Source organism: Mustela nigripes, chromosome 12 (assembly GCF_022355385.1).
Source record: "Mustela nigripes isolate SB6536 chromosome 12, MUSNIG.SB6536, whole genome shotgun sequence".
NCBI lineage: Eukaryota > Metazoa > Chordata > Mammalia > Carnivora > Mustelidae > Mustela > Mustela nigripes.
This window is the reverse complement of record NC_081568.1, coordinates 69457814-69479178: the sequence shown is the minus strand read 5'-3', so window position 1 is coordinate 69479178 and position 21365 is coordinate 69457814. Positions and strand designations below refer to the sequence as shown.

The 21365-nt window shown below is 35.9% G+C and overlaps 2 protein-coding genes across 3 annotated transcripts in view; both read left to right on the top strand.

Moving 5' to 3' along the window:
• The window catches only part of FNIP1 (folliculin interacting protein 1), a 154218-nt gene that overhangs the window by 58595 nt on the left and 74258 nt on the right, over positions 1-21365 (top strand). For both annotated transcript variants that reach the window (XM_059417513.1, XM_059417512.1), the window contains exon 3: positions 18190-18324. In XM_059417513.1, coding sequence (XP_059273496.1) covers positions 18190-18324 — 135 coding nt within the window. The remainder of the gene's footprint in view (positions 1-18189; positions 18325-21365) is intronic.
• On the top strand, positions 7877-9876 carry LOC132028491 (heterogeneous nuclear ribonucleoprotein K-like). Its single transcript, XM_059417514.1, is given in 2 exon segments — positions 7877-8897; positions 8900-9876. Coding segments are annotated over 2 exon segments (1368 nt in total). The 5' UTR covers positions 7877-8059; the 3' UTR covers positions 9430-9876.

Here is a 21365-nt window from a genome sequence, read left to right as displayed (position 1 = left end):
ACCAATAGAATTGTCTGTTAAAGCCAACAAGTATTTATTTTTTGAGACTTTAGGAGTCTATATTTGAGGTTTTGTGTTCTTAAACAATTTTGATATATTGGGCATAGACTGTTGTTTGTAACTGCATCCTCAGCATCCACTACAGTGGTATATAATAGGAACTTGACTAATTTTTGAGTTAATTTGATTGCCAAGTTTTATAATGTTCCTTCTGATTACTAACACATTGCTCGGTTTTCTGGAGATGGTACTTTGTTTAGATTTCTTAGCCATTCTTTGGATATTTTTTTTCACTCTTTTATCAAAAAGCAGAATGTTCTTGGGGCGCCTGGGTGGCTCAGTGGGTTAAAGCCTCTGCCTTTGGCTCGGATCATGATCCCGGGTTCCTGGGATCGAGTCCCACATGGGGCTCTCTGCTCACCAGGGAGTCTGCTTCCCTTCCTCTCTCTCTCTGCCTGCCTCTCTGCCTACTTGTAATCTCTGTCAAATAAATAAATAAATAAAATCTTAAAAAAAAAAAAAGGGCAGAATGTTCTTAAAGTGTTGTTACAAGGCACTTGGAGATTTAGCTGTCTCTGTCCTCTTGGTGCCTACAATAGGGTACTCTTCTAGGGGAGTTAGACATTGAACAAAAAAGTATACCAATAAATAATACCAAATTATGATTACATGCTATGAATGAAGCACACAGAATGCTTATGAGAGTCCATAGGAAGGAGCCCAGTTTTCTTCAGTTTGGATGAAGGGATATTAAGGAAGTTTTCATTTAGGAAGTGAAATTCAAGCTGAGCTCTGAAGAAGCAGAAAGAATGGAATAGGGGATGAGTATTCCTGGTAGCAGAACCTGCATATATAGTCTTCAAAGTGACTTAGAAGCTTGGTGAACTGAAACAACTAGAAGAACACCAGTCTGATGGACTGATAGTAAGTAGTATAAAAGTAGCTAGAGATGCAGTTGGAGAGAGAGAGAGCGAGCAGGAGTCAGAATTAGAGCCTTATCGGTCTCTGGGTTAAAAGTTTAGATTATATCCTAAATACAGAAGGAAATTACTGAAGGGATCTTTTTATATTTCAAAAAATCAGTTTGGTAGAGAGCCCAGGAATAAACCCATGCATATATGATCAGTTATTCTATATAATGGAGAAAGGATAGTCTCTTCCAACAAATGTTGGGAAAACTGGACAGTCACATATAAAAGAATGAAATTAGACCACTGTCTTAACACCATACACAAAAACTGACTCTAAATTAATTAAAGACTTGAGCATAAGACCTGAAAGCATAAAATTCCTAGAAGAAAACATGGTTTGTAACTATTCGTGGGAGAAAGTATTTACTAAGCACACATCCAATAAGGGTTTAATATCCAAAAAATATAAAGAACTCAGTAGGAGCAGTGCTTGGGTGGCTCAGTTGGTTAAGCCGCTGCCTTTGGCTCAGGTAATGATCCCAGGGTCCCTGCTCAGTAGGGGTCTGCTTCTCCCTCTGCCTCTGCCCCTGTGCATGGTCTCTCTCATTTTCTCTTTCTCTCAAATAAATAAATAAATAAATAAATATTTTTAAAAACTCAATAGCAAAACAAAACAAAAAAGTGCAATTAAAAAATGGACAGAACAGGGGCTCCTGGGTGGCTCAGTGGGTTAAGCCTCTGTCTTCAGCTCAGGTCATGATCCCAGGAAAAAGTACAATTAAAAAATGAACAGAACAGGGGCTCCTGGGTGGCTCAGTGGGTTAAGCCTCTGTCTTCAGCTCAGGTCATGATCCCAGGGTCCTAGGGTTGAGCCCCACATCAGGCTCTCTGCTCAGCGGGGAGCTTGCTTCCTCTGCTCTCTCTGCCTGCCTCTCTGCCTACTTGTAATCTCTGTCTGTTAAATAAATAAATAAAATCTTAAAAAAAAATGGACAGAAGATTTGTATAGACATTTTTCCAAAAAAGACATACGAGTAGCCAATAGTACATGAAAAAATGCTCAACATCACTAGTCATCAGGGAAATGCCAATCAAAACCACAATGAGATATCACCACACACCTGCCAGAATGGCTATTATTAAAAAGACAAGAAATAACAAGTGTTGTTGAGGGTGTAGTGAAAAGGAATCCTTGTGCCTGGTTTTTGGGAATATAAATTTATGCAGTCACTATGGAAAACAGTATGGGGGATCTTCAAAAATTAAAAACAGAACTACCGTGTGATCCAGCAGTTCCATTTTTAGATATTTATCCGCAGAAAATGAAAACACTTGAAAAGATAAATGCACCCCCCATGTTTATTGCAGCGTTATTTACAATAGTCAAGACATGAAAGCAACCAGTTCCATCAGTGGATGAATGGATAAAGAAAATGTGTGTGTGTATACAATCAAGTAGTCTTCAGCCATAAAAAGGAAGGAACTCTTGCCATTTGTAACAACATGGATAAAACTTGAAGGCATTAGGCTAACTGAAATAACTCATAGAAAGATGAATACTTAATGATCTGACTTATATGTGGAATCCAAAAACAGTTAAAGTCATAGCTATGGCTGATAGGTGGTGGTTGCCAGAGGGAGAGGCTAGGAAGTGAGCAAAATAGGTGAAATGTGTCAAAAGGTGCAAACTCTCAGTTTTAAAATAAGTCATGGGGATGTAATGTATAGAATGGTGATTATAATTTAAAATGCTATATTGTATATTTGAAAGTTGCTGAAAGAGTAAAAGTTATCACAAGAAAAAATATGTAACTGTATAGTGATAGATGTTAACTAGATTTATTATGGAGGTCATTTTGCAGCATATAAAAACATCAAATCAGGGGTGTCTGGGTGGCTCAGTTGGTTACGCGACTGCCTTCGGCTCAGGTCATGGTCCTGGAGTCCCCAGATCAAGTCCCACATCGGGCTCCCAGCTCCATGGGGAGTCTGCTTGTCCCTCTGACCTCCGCTCTCATGCTCTCTCTCTCTCAAATAAATAAATAAAAATCTTTAAAAAAACAAAAACATCAAATCATTATGTTGTAATCCTGAAACTAATATATATCTCAGTTTTAAAGATACAGGGGGGAAAACCACTTTTGCTGCTATATGAAGAATGGCTGGATTTGGGGGATAAGGGGGAAGGAAGTGTTTGCTGAATACAGCACTTAACTTTGATTAGCTGAATGATGAGGTAGCCACACAATCACAGAATTGTGGATGGTTAAGTAGACAGTTGAAATCTAAGGTTACAAATGTAATGAGCATATCTTCTTTGCATTTAGACTGATGATAGCTCAGCAGAACTACACTGAAGCTGAGGTTGATATTGATTGATAAATACTGCTTTTTTTTGAAATATTTATCGAGGTTTTTCTTTGGTTGGCAATGTTCCATTGAATTGCAGCATGTGACCTTTCCTCTATTATTTACCTTGATTAATGTTTATTTATTGTGTGTTTTTTCAGCATTTTTACTTTTTTATTTTTTTTTTTTTTTTTTTTTTTTTTTTTTTTTATTTATTTGACAGAGATCACAAGTAGGCAGAGAAGCAGGCAGAGAGAGAGAGGAGGAAGCAGGCTCCCCGCTGAGCAGAGAGCCCGATGCGGGACTCGATCCCAGGACCCTGGGATCATGACCTGAGCCGAAGGCAGAGGCCCAACCCACTGAGCCACCCAGGCGCCCAGCATTTTTACTTTTTTAAAAACGATTTTATTTAAGAGAGTATGTGAGAGAGAAAGAGAACATAAGCAGAGGGGACGGGCAAGGGAGAGGGAGAAACAGACTCCCCACTGAGCAGGGAGCCTGATTTGGGGCTCAATTCCAGGACCTTGAGGCCATGACCTTAGCCAAAGGCAGATGCTTAACCCACTGAGCCACCCAGGTGCCCCTCAGCATTCTTACTTTTTATTTTAAACAACCTTGTGAGTCTTGACTCATACTATTTCTTGAACCCTTCCTCCCCACCTTTTCTGGAATGATGCTTCATTAGTCACATTGGTCTTCCCTCTTGCTGATGTCTTCCTTTTTCCCTTTCAGGTAGCTTTTTTTTTCTTTGTCTATAGACCTCCACACAGCCTCTTTTCCCAACACCAATGAAGTGATTATACTTTTACTTTCTCTTTCTTATATGTGTTCTTTTGTCTTTTTCTGTCTCTGACTCTGTTCTTCTCACTCTTCCTTCTCAGCATCTGTTTTTATCTTTCGGTCTGTCTGCTTCACTATCTCTCAGGCTATCTGACTGTTCTGTCTCTTGTTCTCTCCTTAATGTCTCTGCTTGGTCTTCTCCATTTCTCTTAGTCTTTTCTCTGACTCTCTGTGTTTCAGCATTAATCTGTCTTCTGGCTCTAATCTCGTATCACCCACTCATTCCTCAGTCCTCTGAAATTTTCCTGTAAGTCTACTACTTTTTTTTAAAGAATTGTTCTGTAGGGGCACCTAGGTGGCTCAGTCATTAAGCATCTGCCTTCAGCTTGGGAATCATGATTCTGGGGCCCTAGGATCAAGCCACATGTCAGGCTCCCTGCTCCACAAGAAGCCTGTTCTCCCTCTCCCACTCCCCCTGCTTTTGTTCCCTCTCTCGCTGTGTCTCTCTCTGACAAAAAAATAAAATAAATAAAATCTTAAAACAAAAAATGTTCTCTAGATTCATTGGTAACTAGAAATCAAACAGTGTTGAATACCTCCAGTCTTTTTTATATGTCCTCATCCTTGTGTGCCATCTCCCTAGATGAAGATTTATTTGCTTTCAAGGTTTGTTTTATCAGAATTTTAGGAATCTTTTTTGATTCTTCTATTCCTTTTCTCCTGTATCAGAATTCTCATAATCCTTGGTTCATAGTCTTTCATAGACTTCCATAGCATAGCTGTTTTTTATGTGCTTTCATTACTAGATTGGAAAAAAAGACAAAGTAAAAAATTTGTCTGTTACTCACCTTAGTTTTCTAAACTCCACAGTGCCTCAGCATGTGGCACTGTGCAGTTCAGAAAACTAAGGTGGACATACTTTCATCAGTTTCAGTTAGGAAGGGTATTATCAAAATCCTGTAAATACTTCTATGAAGACGTCATATATTCCTTTTGAACACAGTGAATCACATTGAAATACTCATGTTTCTTCCAAATTGCAAGCTGTTTGAATCTGTAAGTGATTTTTAAAAAATCTCCTTTACTATTACAATAATCTTGGAAAATCAGATCATGTGGGTTCTGTATAGGCAAAGAAGGACCGTGTGATGTAAATGATAATTTTTTTACTTTTTACACAATATTTTGAGTTTGTGCATAATAAGATAGTTTAGACTTAGCAGTTTATTGGATAAAGGTAAATCATTTCACCTTTGTCTTTGCAGAGCAACATTCTATTTTGATGTGATAAATATTGAAGTCATTTTTGTGTCCTTGCTCTTAGTTTAAAATAATCTTACCAGAGAAAATAAGGATTATAAATATGAATTTGGCCATGTATTTCACCAAAAATTTTATTGAGAAATGTTTTATCCTAAAGTTGAGAAAGTAATATCATAAATTATAAATGGAGAACTAAGGTTTATAATAAGTCATAGCAGATGGCTTCACTCTGTTCCTCTTATCAAAAAGAAATTAACATTTTCTAATTTGAAAACAGCTGTAAGTTTCTTAGACAGTTTAATAGTAGCCTGAATCTGAATTTTAGGAATATGTTCGAAAACAATTTTTATTTGAAAGTATATTTCATTTCAAGGTACATCAGCGTTAAGAAATGACTATTGTAAAAATACTTAATGAGATCTATTTAAATAAGACAGATGAAAGATAATTTTCTTTATAAAGATGATAGATGATAATAATTCACTTTATTGAGTATTTTAAAATCTGGGATGGGAGGGGGAAGGTTGGTAGTATTTTCACCGTGGCACACTGATTCATAATCTGGGTTCTGTTGAACCAAAGAATTCTCTACGAAGAGCATGATAGTACCTTATAAGGATAAAGAGATCCTTTCTGTATTTCCTTGCAAGGAAAATACTGTATATTTAGAGTATATTTAATGGGTTTGGGGACGAAATGAGGAGCTCTGTGTTTTACATTTTAACTTCTACGACGGTGAATTACATGAATGCTTAGATTTTGTGTCAGAAATTACTGGGTATTATGTACAACTAATGAATCACTGAACACTACATCAATAACTAATAATGTACTGTATGTTGGCTAATTGAACTTAAGAAGAAAGGAAGTACTTTGCGTGCCTAAATATTGTCCTATAATGCTAAAATAAAATTATATTGATAACTGTATAGCTTTTCAGAGCATGTATATTCCAGCTCTATTATATTAATGAAAAATGACTGCTGAACTGTAAAACCTGATTAAATTGAATACTTTCAGTGATTTTAATAAAGTAACTTCCCCTGTTTGTAAAAATGTATTTTTTTATTTTTTTACATTCAATCCTGAGACCTTATTCATTTTATAGCTGAAATGTAAAAATTACTGAGATGTCGTTTCTTTGAAGAATGATGTTAGTCAAATGTGTACTGTGTGATTCGATCACCTGATAGTATCCTTATCTTGGGCATTGTTTTTGTTTTCATGATAATGTAATGCTATTTCATGGGCTCTCAGTGAAGCTATATGGTCATTTTCATGCTTCAGCCTTCATTCATTACACACAAGTACAAACTTGTTTATCAGTTGTATGTAGAATTTTGTACACTATGAAGCATTGTACAAGTGCTAATTGTTGAGTCTTAATTATGATATCAAATTTGGAACATTGGATTTTAGGTAATTGGACCTGTGTTTAAGTTAATATACAGGAATCAGTAAGCTCCATATATACTTATAGCTTCCAATTAGACAATATGAAGAAAGCTAGGACTCCATTGGAAACAGCAATTTGAAAAAGTGCTTCTGCAGACCCTTTAAAAAAACTATGCTTTCAGAACTTTAAAAGTCTCCAAAAGTACCTATTTCTTTTTTTTTTTTTTTTTCAAAAGTACATAAAATCTTACTTGCACAAAGGGAAAGGCAAATATATTCTTGGGTAATATTCCCTGTCCTAATGTCCCTTCTTTCAAAGTTGCTCTGTAAAATAATACAATCCCAATACAAATTGGCACTCTTATTATTTTGTTTTTGGTAAAGGGCAGTATGTAGAACTAGATAGCAGAATCTGGAGTTCAGATGGAAGAAAGTGAACAGTAAGTGGTTGAAAAACTGAAAAAGGACAGTGGGGACGAAGCTAGCCCTACCAGATTTGCAAAAATACTGTGAAATTTCAATAATTAAAACAGTGTGTTACTGGCACATAAAAAGAAAAGGGGAGTAGAATAAAGAATCAAAAGATCTACATCCACACAGGAATTTATGTATGATCAAGATACAAAGACTAGTAAATGGTGCTGAGTCATTAGACAATTATTTAAAGACAAATTTGCATTTATATCTCAAGTATATTAGACATATTAATGTAAAAAACTAAAGCTACAACTTTACATAAGAAAACATGAATGAGTTCCTTTATATTTGTGGAGAAGATCTTTCTAGTTACGATTTAAAATCCAAGAGCCAGGGGCGCCTGGGTGGCTCAGTGGGTTAAAGCCTCTGCCTTCGGCTTGGATCATGATCCCAGGGTTCTGGGATCGAGCCCCGCATCGGGCTCTCTGCTCGGCAGGGAGCCTGCTTCCTCCTCTCTCTCTCTGCCTGCTTCTCTGCCTACTTGTGATCTCTGTCTGTCAAATAAATAAAATCTTAAAAAAAAAAAAATCCAAGAGCCAAAAAGTAAATTTGACAGTCAAACCAAACAAAAATCCAACATAAAACCCCTAACAAACTCTTGTGGTAAACATAATAAAAACAAAGGAACAAGGAAACAAAAACACCACCATAAGGAATGTTTAAAATAATACCCTGGAGGAGTGCGGGGAGGCGGGGGAAGGCGGCGGGGGCCTGCGCTCGTTCTCTGTCTAGCTGTGACCGGCTGAGGCGGCCCGGTGGCACGGAGACGGCGGATTCGCGGGGCTACTGCAACACTAGGGTGTCAGTTGGTCCCGCCCAGAACTTCAGTTCTGCTCTGCAAGGATATATAATACCTGATTGGTGTGTCTATTTAATACAAGAAAATGGAAACTGAACAGCCAAAGGAAACCTTCCCCAACACCGAAACCAATGGTGAATTTGGTAAACGCCCTGCAGAAGATATGGAAGAGGAACAAGCTTTTAAAAGATCTAGAAACACTGATGAGATGGTTGAATTGCGCATTTTGCTTCAGAGCAAGAATGCTGGGGCAGTGATTGGAAAAGGAGGCAAGAATATTAAGGCTCTCCGTACAGACTACAATGCCAGTGTTTCAGTCCCAGACAGCAGTGGCCCCGAGCGCATATTGAGTATCAGTGCTGATATTGAAACAATTGGAGAAATTCTGAAGAAAATCATCCCTACCTTGGAAGAGGGCCTGCAGTTGCCATCACCCACTGCAACCAGCCAGCTCCCGCTCGAATCTGATGCTGTGGAATGCTTAAATTACCAACACTGTAAAGGAAGTGACTTTGACTGCGAGTTGAGACTGCTGATTCATCAGAGTCTGGCAGGAGGAATTATTGGGGTCAAAGGTGCTAAAATCAAAGAACTTCGAGAGAACACACAGACAACAATCAAGCTTTTCCAGGAATGCTGTCCTCATTCCACTGACAGAGTCGTGCTTATTGGAGGAAAACCTGATAGGGTTGTAGAGTGCATCAAGATCATCCTTGATCTTATATCAGAGTCTCCCATCAAAGGACGTGCACAGCCTTATGATCCCAATTTTTACGATGAAACCTACGATTATGGTGGTTTTACAATGATGTTTGATGACCGCCGTGGGCGCCCTGTTTGATTTCCCATGCGGGGAAGAGGTGGTTTTGACAGAATGCCTCCTGGCCGGGGTGGGCGTCCTATGCCTCCATCTAGAAGAGATTATGACCTCCACCACCTCCTCCTGGACCAGGTGGCCGGGGTGGTAGCAGAGCTCGGAATCTTCCTCTTCCTCCACCACCACCACCTAGAGGAGGAGATCTAATGGCCTATGACAGAAGAGGAAGACCCGGAGACCGCTATGACGGCATGGTTGGTTTCAGTGCGGATGAAACTTGGGACTCTGCAATAGATACATGGAGCCCATCAGAATGGCAGATGGCTTATGAACCACAGGGTGGCTCTGGATATGATTATTCCTATGCAGGGGGTCGTGGCTCATATGGTGATCTTGGTGGACCTATTATTACTACACAAGTAACTATTCCCAAAGATTTGGCTGGATCTATTATTGGCAAAGGTGGTCAGCAGATTAAACAAATCCGTCATGAGTCAGGAGCTTTGATCAAAATTGATGAACCTCTAGAAGGGTCTGAAGATCGGATCATTACCATTACAGGAACACAGGACCAGATACAGAATGCACAGTATTTGCTGCAGAACAGTGTGAAGCAGTATTCTGGAAAGTTTTTCTAAGACTAGTGAAGAACTGAAGGAGTCCTGCATCTTTTTTTTTTTATCTGCTTCTGTTTAAAAAGCCAACATTCCTCTGCTTCATAGGTGTTCTGCATTTGAGGTGTAATGAAATCTTTGCTGTTCACCAGATGTAATGTTTTAGTTCCTTAAAAACAGGGTGGGGGGGGGAAGGGCGTGCAAAAACTAACATTGAAATTTTGAAACGGCAGCAGAGTGAGTGAATTTTAATTTTTGTTCATTGTTGGTGGTTTAAAAGAAAAAATTCCCCCCATGTAATTATTGTGAACACTTTGCTTTGTGGTCACTGTAACATTTTGGGGGGTGGGACAGGGAGGAAAAGTAACAATAGTCCATTTGTCCCTGGCATCTATTCAGAGCAGTGTGCAGAATGTAATGCTCTTTTGTAAGAAACGTTTTATGATTTTTAAAATAAATTTAGTGAACCTATTTTTGGTGGTCTTTTTTTTTTTTTTAAGACGGTCATTTTTCAAATGGCTGGATCCTCAACCCACCCCAAACTAAACACTAAGTTTGATTTTCAGCTCCTCTGTTGGATATAAATAAATGTATCTCTTGGAAATAGGCATAATATCTTGGCTAATTCCATTCTGGTGATTTCTTGATTTGAAAGTCCATTGCTTGGGAAGAAATTCCGTCATACACATTTATGCTTATAATAAGCTGGGGATTTTTTGTTTGTTTGTTTGTTTGCAAATGCTTGCCCCTACTCTGCAGCAGTTTTCTATGTTAGTAATTATAAAGGAGAACCAAGGTGGGGAGCAATACTATAAATTGAGTAATGGTATAAGTATATGCCAGAAGCCTAATGGCAGCAAGTTTTATTAATCAGAATAATACTTGGTTATGGAAGTGACTGATGCTAAATAAATTCTTATTATTTTTTATTAGATGATTTCTCACCTATAGACAAACTGTCAGCCTGCTAGTGTCTATTAGTTAAACTTTGTAATATATATATATATATATTCTTGTTTTTTTCCATTGTATGCAAATTGAAGGAAAAAGATGTACCATTTCTCTGTTGTATGTTGGATTATGTAGGAAATGTTTGTGAACAATTCAAAAAACGATGAAAAAAAGTTCCTGTGGATGTTTTGTGTAGTATTTTGGCATTTGTATTGATAGTTAAAAGTTCACTTCCAAATAAATAAAACTCCCATAATGCTAAAAAAAAAAAAATAAAAATAATACCCTGGAAAAATGTTTTTACAGTGTATAAGCCCCAAGTGGTAATCTTCTATATAAAGAGTTCTTAGAATCTAGATAGAAGAACCACTTAGAAAACTGGGTGAAGGACAGGGCAGAGAGTTCACATACAGAAGGCCATTACACATTTAATAGGATTCATATTCTCATTTTTAATAAAGGAAATGAAAATGAAAACTATACTGAGATTTTAGTTCTTTCCTTTTAGACTGGCAAAAATTCAAATTTTAATGGTAGTAGTAATGCTTGTAGTATCCATGGAGGTTAATTTGCAATGGCTACCAAAATTGTATCTATTTTTGTGGTTTTTGTTTGTTGTTTTACTTACATCTGATTTATTCCCTACTACCCACAAAGGATTTAAATTGCCTTACAAAACCTATAAAATATAAGAAGAGTAAATTTTAAATAGGTGAGAAAAGGAAGTCGAAGAGTACTTGAGATGAACCTTAGTTGTTTTATTTTTGAGTTTATTTATTTTAGAGAGTGTGCATGCACACGAGAGAGTACAGGTTGGGGGGCAGTGCAGAGTGAGAGGAAGAGAATCCCAGGCCGACTCCCCCCAAATGCAGTGCTCACTGAGGGGCTCTATCTCACAACCTGTAAGATCACGACCTGAGCTGAAACCAAGAGTCAGATGCTAAATTGACTGAATCACCCAGTCCCCTTACTGTTTTTGTGTTATCATGATAACATTAGATAATTAATGTTTATGGTAGGAGAAACTCAGTGATTGAAAGAGGATGAAGAAACAGTTCCTAAAACAGTAATCTCTTTTTTATGAAGATAAGATACTGTACAATAGTCCCAACTTTTCCCCCCCAGCATTACTGAAATACAGTAGACCTATAACACTGTGTGAATGAATTTAAGGTATACAGTGTAGTTATTTTACCTATGTATATATGAAAAAAGGACTACCATAATAAGGTTAGTGATCACATCTGTCACATCACAAAGTTAATTTTTCTGTGTGTGTGTGAGATGAGAACCTTTATTTATTTTAGAGAGACAGAGATTTAGAGAGCAGGGAGGGGTGGTGGGCAGGAGAGGGAGAAAGAGAATCTGGGGAGGCTGACTCAGGACTTGATCCCACAACCCATAAGATCATGACCTGAGCTGAAATCAAGGGTCCAGTGCTTAACCACCTGAGCTACCCAGGTACCCCCGTGATGAGAACATTTAAGATCTAGCCTCTTGACAGCTTTTGTGCTGTTAACTAGTCACCATGCTAAACATTACATCCTTCGAACTTACTCCTCCTACAGTTAGAAAGTTGGTACAGAGTTCCAACTTCGAATCTATGCATACTTTGGTGATAATAATACTGGCCGTAAAGGATTATTGTGCAGGAAAAGAAGGCAATGTGTGTAGACCTTAATGTAGCACCAGCCAAATTTTAGGTTCTTAGGCAGTATTATTGCCTTTATTTTAAAATTTAGTTCTGTTCACAGAAAAATAAAGCTAACTAAAATTCTCAGGTCATGAGAATGAATAGTTTCAGAGTTGAAAGAAATCCTAACAGTGGTCCCATCCAATGAATCTTCTTTGTTATGACAGAGACCTGGGGCACTTGTTAAAAATATGATTCTGGATCTCTCTCCTTAGAGGTTCTTTTTTTTAAATTTTATTTTAATTCCAATATAGTTAACATACAGTGTTGTATTAGTTTCAAGTGTACAAAATAGTTACTCAACAATTTTACACATTACTCAGTCCTCATCGTGATAAATATACTTTTAATCCCCTTTATCTGTTTCATCCAAACCCCCTGAATTCCCTTCTGGTGACCCTCAGTTCTATAGTTTAGAGTCTGGTTTTGGTTTGTCTTTTTTTTTTATTTTCTTTTTTTCTGTATTCTTTTTTTTTTCCTTAATTTCCCCACATCAGTGAAATCATAAGGTATTTTATCTTTATCTGATTTATTTCACTTAGCATTATACTCTGTAGATCCATCTATGTTGTTGCAAATGGCAAGATTTCATTCTTTTTTATGGCCGAGTAATACTGCATCTCTCTCTCTCTCTCTCACACACACACACACACACACACACACACACACACACACATCTTTATCCATTCATTGATCAGTGGGCCTTTAGACCCTTGGGCTGCTTCCATAGTTTGACAGTAGTACTGCAATCAATATAGCGATGCATATATTGCGTATATCTTTTCGTATTGCTGTTTTTGTGTTTTTTTTTTTTTTAATTAAATACTCGTAGTGGAGTTACTGGATCAAATGATAATTCTGATTTTAACTTTGGGGAACATCTGTACTATTTTCCACAGTGAATGTACCAGTTGGCATTCTCACCAACAGTGCACAAAGGTTCCCTTTCTTGACATCCTCACCATCATTTTTTTCTTGTGTTTTTGATTTTAGCCATTTTGACATGTGTAAAAGAGATCTCATTATGTCTTTAATTTGCATTTCCCTGATGATTAGTGATGTGGAACATCTTTTTAGGTGTCTTTGGCCGTCTGTATGTCTACTTAGGAGAAATGTGTTTATGTCTTCTGCCAATTTTTAATTGAATAATTTGGGGTTTTGGTGTTGAGTTGTAGAAGTTCTTTTTATATTTTGAGTGCTAGCCCTTTGTGAGATACATCATTTGCAAGTATCTTTTCCCACTCAATAGGTTGTTTTTTAATTTTGTTGATTGTTCCTTTGCGTACCAGATATTTTTAGATTGATGTAGTCACAGTAATTTATTTCTGCTTTTCTTCCCCTTGCCTTAGGAGACATACCTAGAAAAATGTTATGGCTAGTGTCAGAGAGATTTCTGCCTTGCTCTGTTCTATGATTTTTATGGTTTCAAGTCTTATATTTGGGTCTTTAATTCATTTTGAGTTTATTTTTGTGTGTTGTGTAAGAAAGTGGTCCACTTTTATTCCTTTGCCGGTGTCTGTTTTTGTGCCAGTACCATACTGTTCTGAATACTATGGCTTTGGAGCAGATGTTAAAATCTGGGATTGTGATACCTTCAGTTTTGTTTATCTTTTTCAAGATTGCTTTGGATATTTGGGGTCTTTGTTTGTTCCATACAAATTTTAGGATCTTTGTTTTAATTCTGTGAAAAATGCTGTTGGTATTTTGATAGGGTTTGTGTTAACTCTGCAGATTGCTTTGGGTGGTATGGGTATTTTAATAGTATTTTTTCTTAACAATCGATGAGCATGGAATTATCTTTCCATTTAGAGAACATGTCTTTGACCTTCTTGGCAAAGTTTATTCCTAGGTATTTTATTCTTTATGGTGCAGTTTTAAATGGGATTATTTCTTAATTTCTCTTTTGGCTGCTTCATTATAAGCTTATAGAAATGCAACTGATTTCTGTATATTGATTTTGTATCCCACAACTTTACTGAAGTTATTTACTGTTTTAGTAGTTTTTTGGTGGACTCTTTAGGGTTTTTTATATATAGTATCATCTCACCTTAGTTAGTGAAATTTTTATTTCTTTCTTTCCTACGTGGATGCCATTCCTTTCTCTTTGTTGTCTAATTGCTGTGGCTAGGACTTCCAGTACTATGTTGAATGAAAGTGAGAGTGGGCATCTCTGTCTTTTTCCTGATCTTAGGGAAAAATCTCTCAGTTTTTCATCATGAAGTGTGATATTAGTTGTGGGTTTTCATATATGGCTTTTGTTATTTTGGGATGTGTTTCCATTAAACATACTTTTTTGAGGGTTTTTATCATGAATGGATGTTATACTTTATCAGATGCTTTTTCTGAATCTACTGAAATAGTCATAAGGTTTTTATCATTTCTCTTGCTAATGTGCTATGTCATGTTGATTGATTTGCTGCAAATATTGAACCACCTTTGCAACCCAAGAATAAATCCCAGTTGATTGTGGTGAGTGATCTTTTTAATGTTTTTAGTTTGGTTTGCTAGTATTTTATTGAGAATTTTTGCATCTGTGTTCATCAGGGATATTGGTCAGTATTTATTTCTCTTTTTTAGTGCTGTCTTTATCTGGTTTTGGTATCAGGGTGATGCTGACCTCATAGAATGAATTTGGAAATTTTCCTTCCTCTTCAGTGTTTTGCAATAATAGTTTGAGAAAAATAGGTATTACCTCTTCTTTAAATATTTGGTGGAATTCTCCTGTGAAGCCATCTGATCCTGGACTTCTGTTTTTTGGGGGGTTTTTGATTACTGATTCAATTTTGCTGCTGGTATCAGTTTGTTCAAATTTTTTATTTCTTATTTAGTTCTGGGAGTTACATATATCTAGGGATTTTTCCATTTCTTCTAGGTTGTCTAGTTTTTTGGTATATAATTTTTCATAATCTCTTACAATGGTGTATATTTCTGTCATGTTGGTTTGTTATTTGTTATTCTTTTTCCTTAATGATTTTGAGTTCTCTCTCTCTCTCTCTCTCTCTCTCTCTTTTTTTTTATGAGTCTGGCTAAGGTGTACAAGTTTTTTGATTTATCAATTTGTTGATCTTTTCAAGGAAGCAGCTCCTGGTCTCACTGATGTGTTCTATTGTTTTTTTAGTTTCTACTTTATTTCTTCTCTAATCTTTGTTATTTCCTTTCTCCTACTTATTTTGGGTTTTGTTTGTTCTTTTTCTAGCTCCTTTAGGTGTGAAGTCTGATTGTTTTTTGACTTTTTTTTTTTTCCTTCTTGAGGTAGGCCTGTATTTTTATAAATCTCCCTTTTAGAACATCTTCTGCTGCATCCCAAAGGTTTAGACAATTGTGTTTTCATTTTCATTTGTCTCCATGTATTTTTTCATTTTCTCTTTAATTTCTCAGTTGACCCATTCACTGTTTAGTAGTATGTTATTTAACCTCCATATATTTGTGTTTTTTTCCAGATTTTTTTCTTGTGGTTGATTTCTAGTTTCATAGCATTGTGGTCAGAAAAAATGCATGGTATGACTTTGATCTTTTTAAATTTGTTGATCCTTGTTTTGTAGCCTAATATATGATCTATTCTGGAGAATGTTCATTTTTAGTGGAGAAAAATGTGTTTTCTGCTATTTTAGAATGGATGTTCTAAATATCTATTTTAAATTTCTCTGGGGTACTGTGTCATTCAAAGCCCTGTTTCCTTGCTGATTTTCTGTCTGTTTGATCTGTCCATTGATATAATTGGGGAGTCCTCTACTGTTACTGTATTACTATCCATTACTTTCATTATGCCTGTTATTAGCTGTTATGTACTTGGGTACTCCCATAATGGGTGCATGCATAATTATAATTATTATATCATTTTGTTGGGTTGTCCTCTTTTTAAAAGATTTTTATTTATTTATTTGAGCGAGCACAAGTAGGAGGAGAGGCAGGTAGAGGGAGAGGGGGAAGCAGGCTCTCCGCCGTGCTGGGAGCACGATGCGGGGCTCAATCCTAGGAATTCTGGGATCATGACCGGAGCCAAAGGCAGCCGCTTAACTAACTGAGCCACTCAGGCGCCCCTGGATTATCCTCTTTATTAATTATATAATATCTTTGTTTCTTGTTACAGTCTTTGTTTTAATGTTTTACATCTATTTTGTCTGATGTAAGTATTGTTAAACCAGGTTTCTTTACACTTTAATTTGCGTGGGAAATGCTTTTCCATTCTATCACTTTCACTCTGCATGACTCTAGGTCTGAAATGAGTCTCTCTCTTTTTTTTTTTTTTTAAGATTTTGTTTATTTATTTGACAGAGATCACAAGTAGGCAGAGAGGCAGGCAGAGAGAGAGAGGGGGAAGCAGGTTCCCTGCTGAGTAGAGAGCCCGATGTAGGGCTTGATCCCAGGACCCTGGGATTGTGATATGAGCCAAAGGCAGAGGCTTTAACCTACTGAGCCACCCAGGCGCCCCGAATTGAGTCTCTTATAGGCATCATATAGGTGGGTCTTGTATATGCTAGTTCTAGATGCTGTATAGGGCACTTAATATATTTGTATATAAGTACATAATGAGATACATACACACACACCCCTCTCTCTTATGTGTCACAAATACTCTACTGATTAGGTGGGCTTTCTCTCCATTAAATAGATAAGCTCAGAGAGGTCAAGTAACTTGCCAAGGAGCAGGATTTAAATTCATGTCTATTTAGTTTTAAAGTCCTTATTCTTTTTAGTTTTAATTGATCATGCTCTTTACATTTTTGGTTAGAGATGGTTTTGAAATTAACATGTGTTTTCTTTTACAATGCCTTTGGTGATGTTGGCAACTGGTAAAATAATTGGTCTTCAAAAATGGTGATTTCAGTCAGATTACTTCTTCTGAAAACCTACCTGAAGTCTTTTACATGGAAGAGTGACATACTGGTAACTGTGACAAATACTTTTAGGAGTATTAAAGTCCTTGGTGGATTACAACTTTGGTACTTGTGAGCAGTGAAAGCTCTAGAACCTGTTGGGGAATTAGGAGGAAAGCAAGACCATAGAGAAAAATAGAAATACTTGGTTCTTTCATACTACACTACACCACTGTATAGCCTTCTGGTTCTAAACTCAGCTGTTATTAAAAACTTCGCTACAGGGCGCCTGGATGGCTCAGTGGGTTGAGCCGCTGCCTTCGGCTCAGGTCATGATCTCAGGGTCCTGGGATCAAGTCCCAGGGATCAAGTCCCACATCGGGCTCTCTGGTTGGCAGGGAGCCTGCTTCCTCCTCTCTCTCTGCCTGCCTCTCTGCCTACTTGTGATCTCTCTCTGTCAAATAAATAAATAAAATCTTAAAAAAAAAAAACTTCGCTACATGAATGCATTCTCATTTCAGAATAATAAACATATGTTCATATATGTAGAGACACACACATTTAGTAAAATATAAAAGCTCCATTTGCATTTCTCCTCCTATCCCTACATCTCTCTATAGAAGCCTTTTGCTCATAAAAATATGTTAATTATAGGGCACCTGGGTGGCTCATTTGGTTAAGTGTCTGCCTTCAGCTCAGGTCATCTCCAGGTCCTGGGATTGAGCCTCATATCGGGATCCCTTACTCGGTGGGGAGTCTGTTTCTCCCTGTCCATCTGCTGCTCTCTCATTTGCACACACACTCTCTCTCTCAAATAAATGAATAAAATCTTTTAAAAACTATGTTAATGTCACTTAATGAAAAAAGGGTTTTTTTCATATAAATATGTTACATAATATTAACCTGTAATGTGTATTGTTATATTTAAGTGAATTAGTATTTTAAATTTTCTCAGTTTTAATTTCTTATATGGGAGAAAATTGATATAATTCACACAAAAGGTGTAAAAGGAGGTTTGAGATCCAGTTATTCAAAAACTGGTGTAATACATTACATCACTAGTAATGAACATTGTTGTAGACCATAATAATATAGAAAAACTCCATGATTTGATAATCTTGGTGAGAAAAGCATAATACAGACTCTACAAGAACAGAAAACAGTACTGGAGAAAATGCAGTAAAATGCAGATCATTATACCAAGGTTATATTATTTTGAATTATTTCATACTTGGTTTTTTCAAAGGTTTTTATATTATAATTAAACTTGCATATGATGAAAAGTCTTTTATAATATGAATGGGCATAATATCTCTATTTCAGAAACTCTGTAGTGATGCTCAAGTAAAAGTCTTTGGGAAATGCTGCCAACTGAAACCTGGAGGAGACAGTTCTTCCTCACTGGATAGTTCTGTGACTTCATCTTCTGATGTAAAAGACCAGTGTCCTAAGTACCAAGTAAGGTCATTGATATCATTTATTTATTCATTCACTCATTTTCAAATACTTTTGAGCACCTTCAATGTGTTATGCACCATCCTAGGGATCAGGGGTATACCAGGAACTAGTCCTTACTCTTCTGGGGAGACAGATAATTAAATAAGTTTTTGCATTTTGATAAATCTTAGGAGAAGTTCAGAAAATGATGTGCATAGATAGTAGGGGTAATTTCTCCCTTTTATTTCCCAATTCAGATTTTTTGGCTATCAGAATAATTTATTTTAGATACTTTTAAATTATTGAAATATGAATGCAAATATAGCCTATATTATACAGCCTATATATACAGTTTGGCTGTAGTATGAAATTAAAGTATGATTGGAAGTATATACATGCAAAAATGGACATTTATGTTTTTCAGAAATAATCTGTTTTAAAATACAAAGTTAAACAAATTAGTACCTAGTGGGAACTTCTGTATAAACTTGTTATATTTTACATATAACTTTAAGTGTTTGGTTTCATATGAAGTCATGTCATCTGTGTGAATTTATTTGTGTCATCCAAGCTTACATGAATGTATCACAAGTATTTCATATTTAGCAATATCAACATGGAATTTTGGGTCTTTAAATTATTTGTAGTTAGGTAATTGTGTTTGGATGGGAAGTGACCCTTCTCTCCGGTCATGTGTACAGTGTATGTGAAAGAGCTCTGAGGTATTTAGAATCCAGGTACTAGGAAGTACTATATAGTTGGCCCTGTCTTCCCCTGTTTCTCCTCCAGCTTAAGCATGACAAATTAGTAAATTCCTAATAGTGTTATGCTATGTGACTTCATCATACTTTTTACCAGGTTGAATGTTTGCTGATTGAGTTGTGTAAATTTGCATTTCTTCCTACTGTAATGCAGTTAAAAATGAATATTAGCACATGAATTCAGATTGTAGAAGTGCTGAAGCATTGAGTGATTGCACCCTCATGTTGCATCAAGATCCGTAGAGATTTACTTTTTAAAGTTCAGATTCCCAGGCTTTGTGCCTAGATATTCTTATATAGGCTCAGTATGGTCCTGGAAATCTGCTTTTTTAGCAAGAGATATTGAATTATCGTAGCATATAGTTCACAACACTTGATAAAATGTGATTTCGGGTAACCAGGACATTATCTTTGATCTACACAGATTATTACAGATTAATAGTTTCCAGCAATTGGTACTTTAAAAAATTGACCTTTTAAGTAAGGGCCTTATTTAAAAAAAAAAAAAAATGAAAGCTAACAGTACTTTTTAAATTACAAACTTTATTATAGATTATGTAACATAAAAATACATAACATGACATTCATGATAACTATTTGATATGTATTAGAGCAGGTAAGGAGAACCTTTACTGGAAAACTCTGGTCTAGTACAATTTGAAGACAAATTTATTTTTACTATATTTGCTTTTTGAGGACTCTTTTCTGGTTTTATTAGTAAAATCTATAAATGCTTTGATAGTTGAATTCATAATAGTTTTGAAGATTGGCATTGATCTTTAAAAAAAACCAAAAACCTTTGCACTTGATCATTAGAAGAATTATTCAGCTCTCTTTCCAAAATGTTGTTCTTAGTACCCAAACATTCGTGTTTTGAAATAAAAATATTTTCTCAATCAGATCCCTAGATGAGTTATTTTAGTAACTAGGTATATCAGAAGTGTTTTTTTTCTTAAACATTAGCTTTGTGTCTTTATTAAAACAAAATTAAGACTATAGTACCTAAGAGAGAAAGAATAATATGTAAATGAATATGTATAAAAACTAATACAAAAGTTATATAGAATGAGATAGATTGCTATTTGAAGATTTTTTTAAGAAAGCTAGCAAATGCAAATAAATACATAGATTTTTTTTTAAAAAACCCAGATAGGCATTAAGTAAACAAAGGAGTCACATAAAAATAGTATGCAGATGTGTTCCCTGTCCTTCACATGTAAAATGGGGGTCTTCAACACTTTGTTATCAGAAGAGTCTTTTAAATATTAAAAAAAAAATCCTACCAATTTTTTATTTTTTATGTGGAACGGCTTAGTGAAATTTATAAATAATACTCAACTAACTATGTAATAGTTATTTAGGTCCTCTTCCTTATCACTTGTTTTATTACATAACTGTGTAAATTAGGAATTGGATTATACCTAGGGATTATTTTGTTCATATGACAAGAAGTCTGAAAGGCTGTCTAGGTATGATACATGGGTTTCAAGATGGCTTTAAAAAACCAAGGCATCCTTATCTTAGCCGGAGTTCATGTGTAATTGTTGCCTTGTGGTCCTAATATGGCATCTCCATCTCCAGTGACTTCCATTTATATCATTGACCAGGCCTTATAAATGTGTAAGTTCTGAAAGGTGCTACTCCAACCAATAATTTTAACCTTTTGGATGTAGAAGCCAACTCTCGATTGTCTACAAGGAAGACTGTGAAATGCATTAAAAAAAAATTTTTTTTTTTTTTAATTTTTGGTTGGGCACATTGCTGCCCTGAAACAAATTAGACTTCAAAAAATTAAGAATAAGCTATTATTTGGGTAGTTAGTGATGTTTGCCACAGTATCTAATTAGTAACCAAATAGATGAGTTCAATGTTACCTTTTTTTCTGACTCCTGTGATGACAAAGACATTTGAAGAAAAATGGAAAGGAATAACTTTTAATTTGACTTCTTTGAGAATAAGACATTCTAATATTTTAAATAAGTTCTTTTAAAAACTACAAAATAGATATACGTTACCCTGTTTATATCTACCTCTTTTGCACAGTAGGAACGGTAAAAACTGTTCTTTGTGTTCAATGAATTCTATTTCTTATTTTCTGTCCTGGAGAAACATTGCATATGCACAAGATGCAGTTAACAGTGTTTATTTAAGCATTAAGCATTATTACAATAGCAAAAACCAGGAAATAACCTGAATGCCTATCAGTAAGAGCAGCTGTGGTATTTTCATACAGTAGAATACTATGTATTTAATAGGAGTATTTGTATAACAACTTTGTTAGATCTGTAACATATTGTGAAA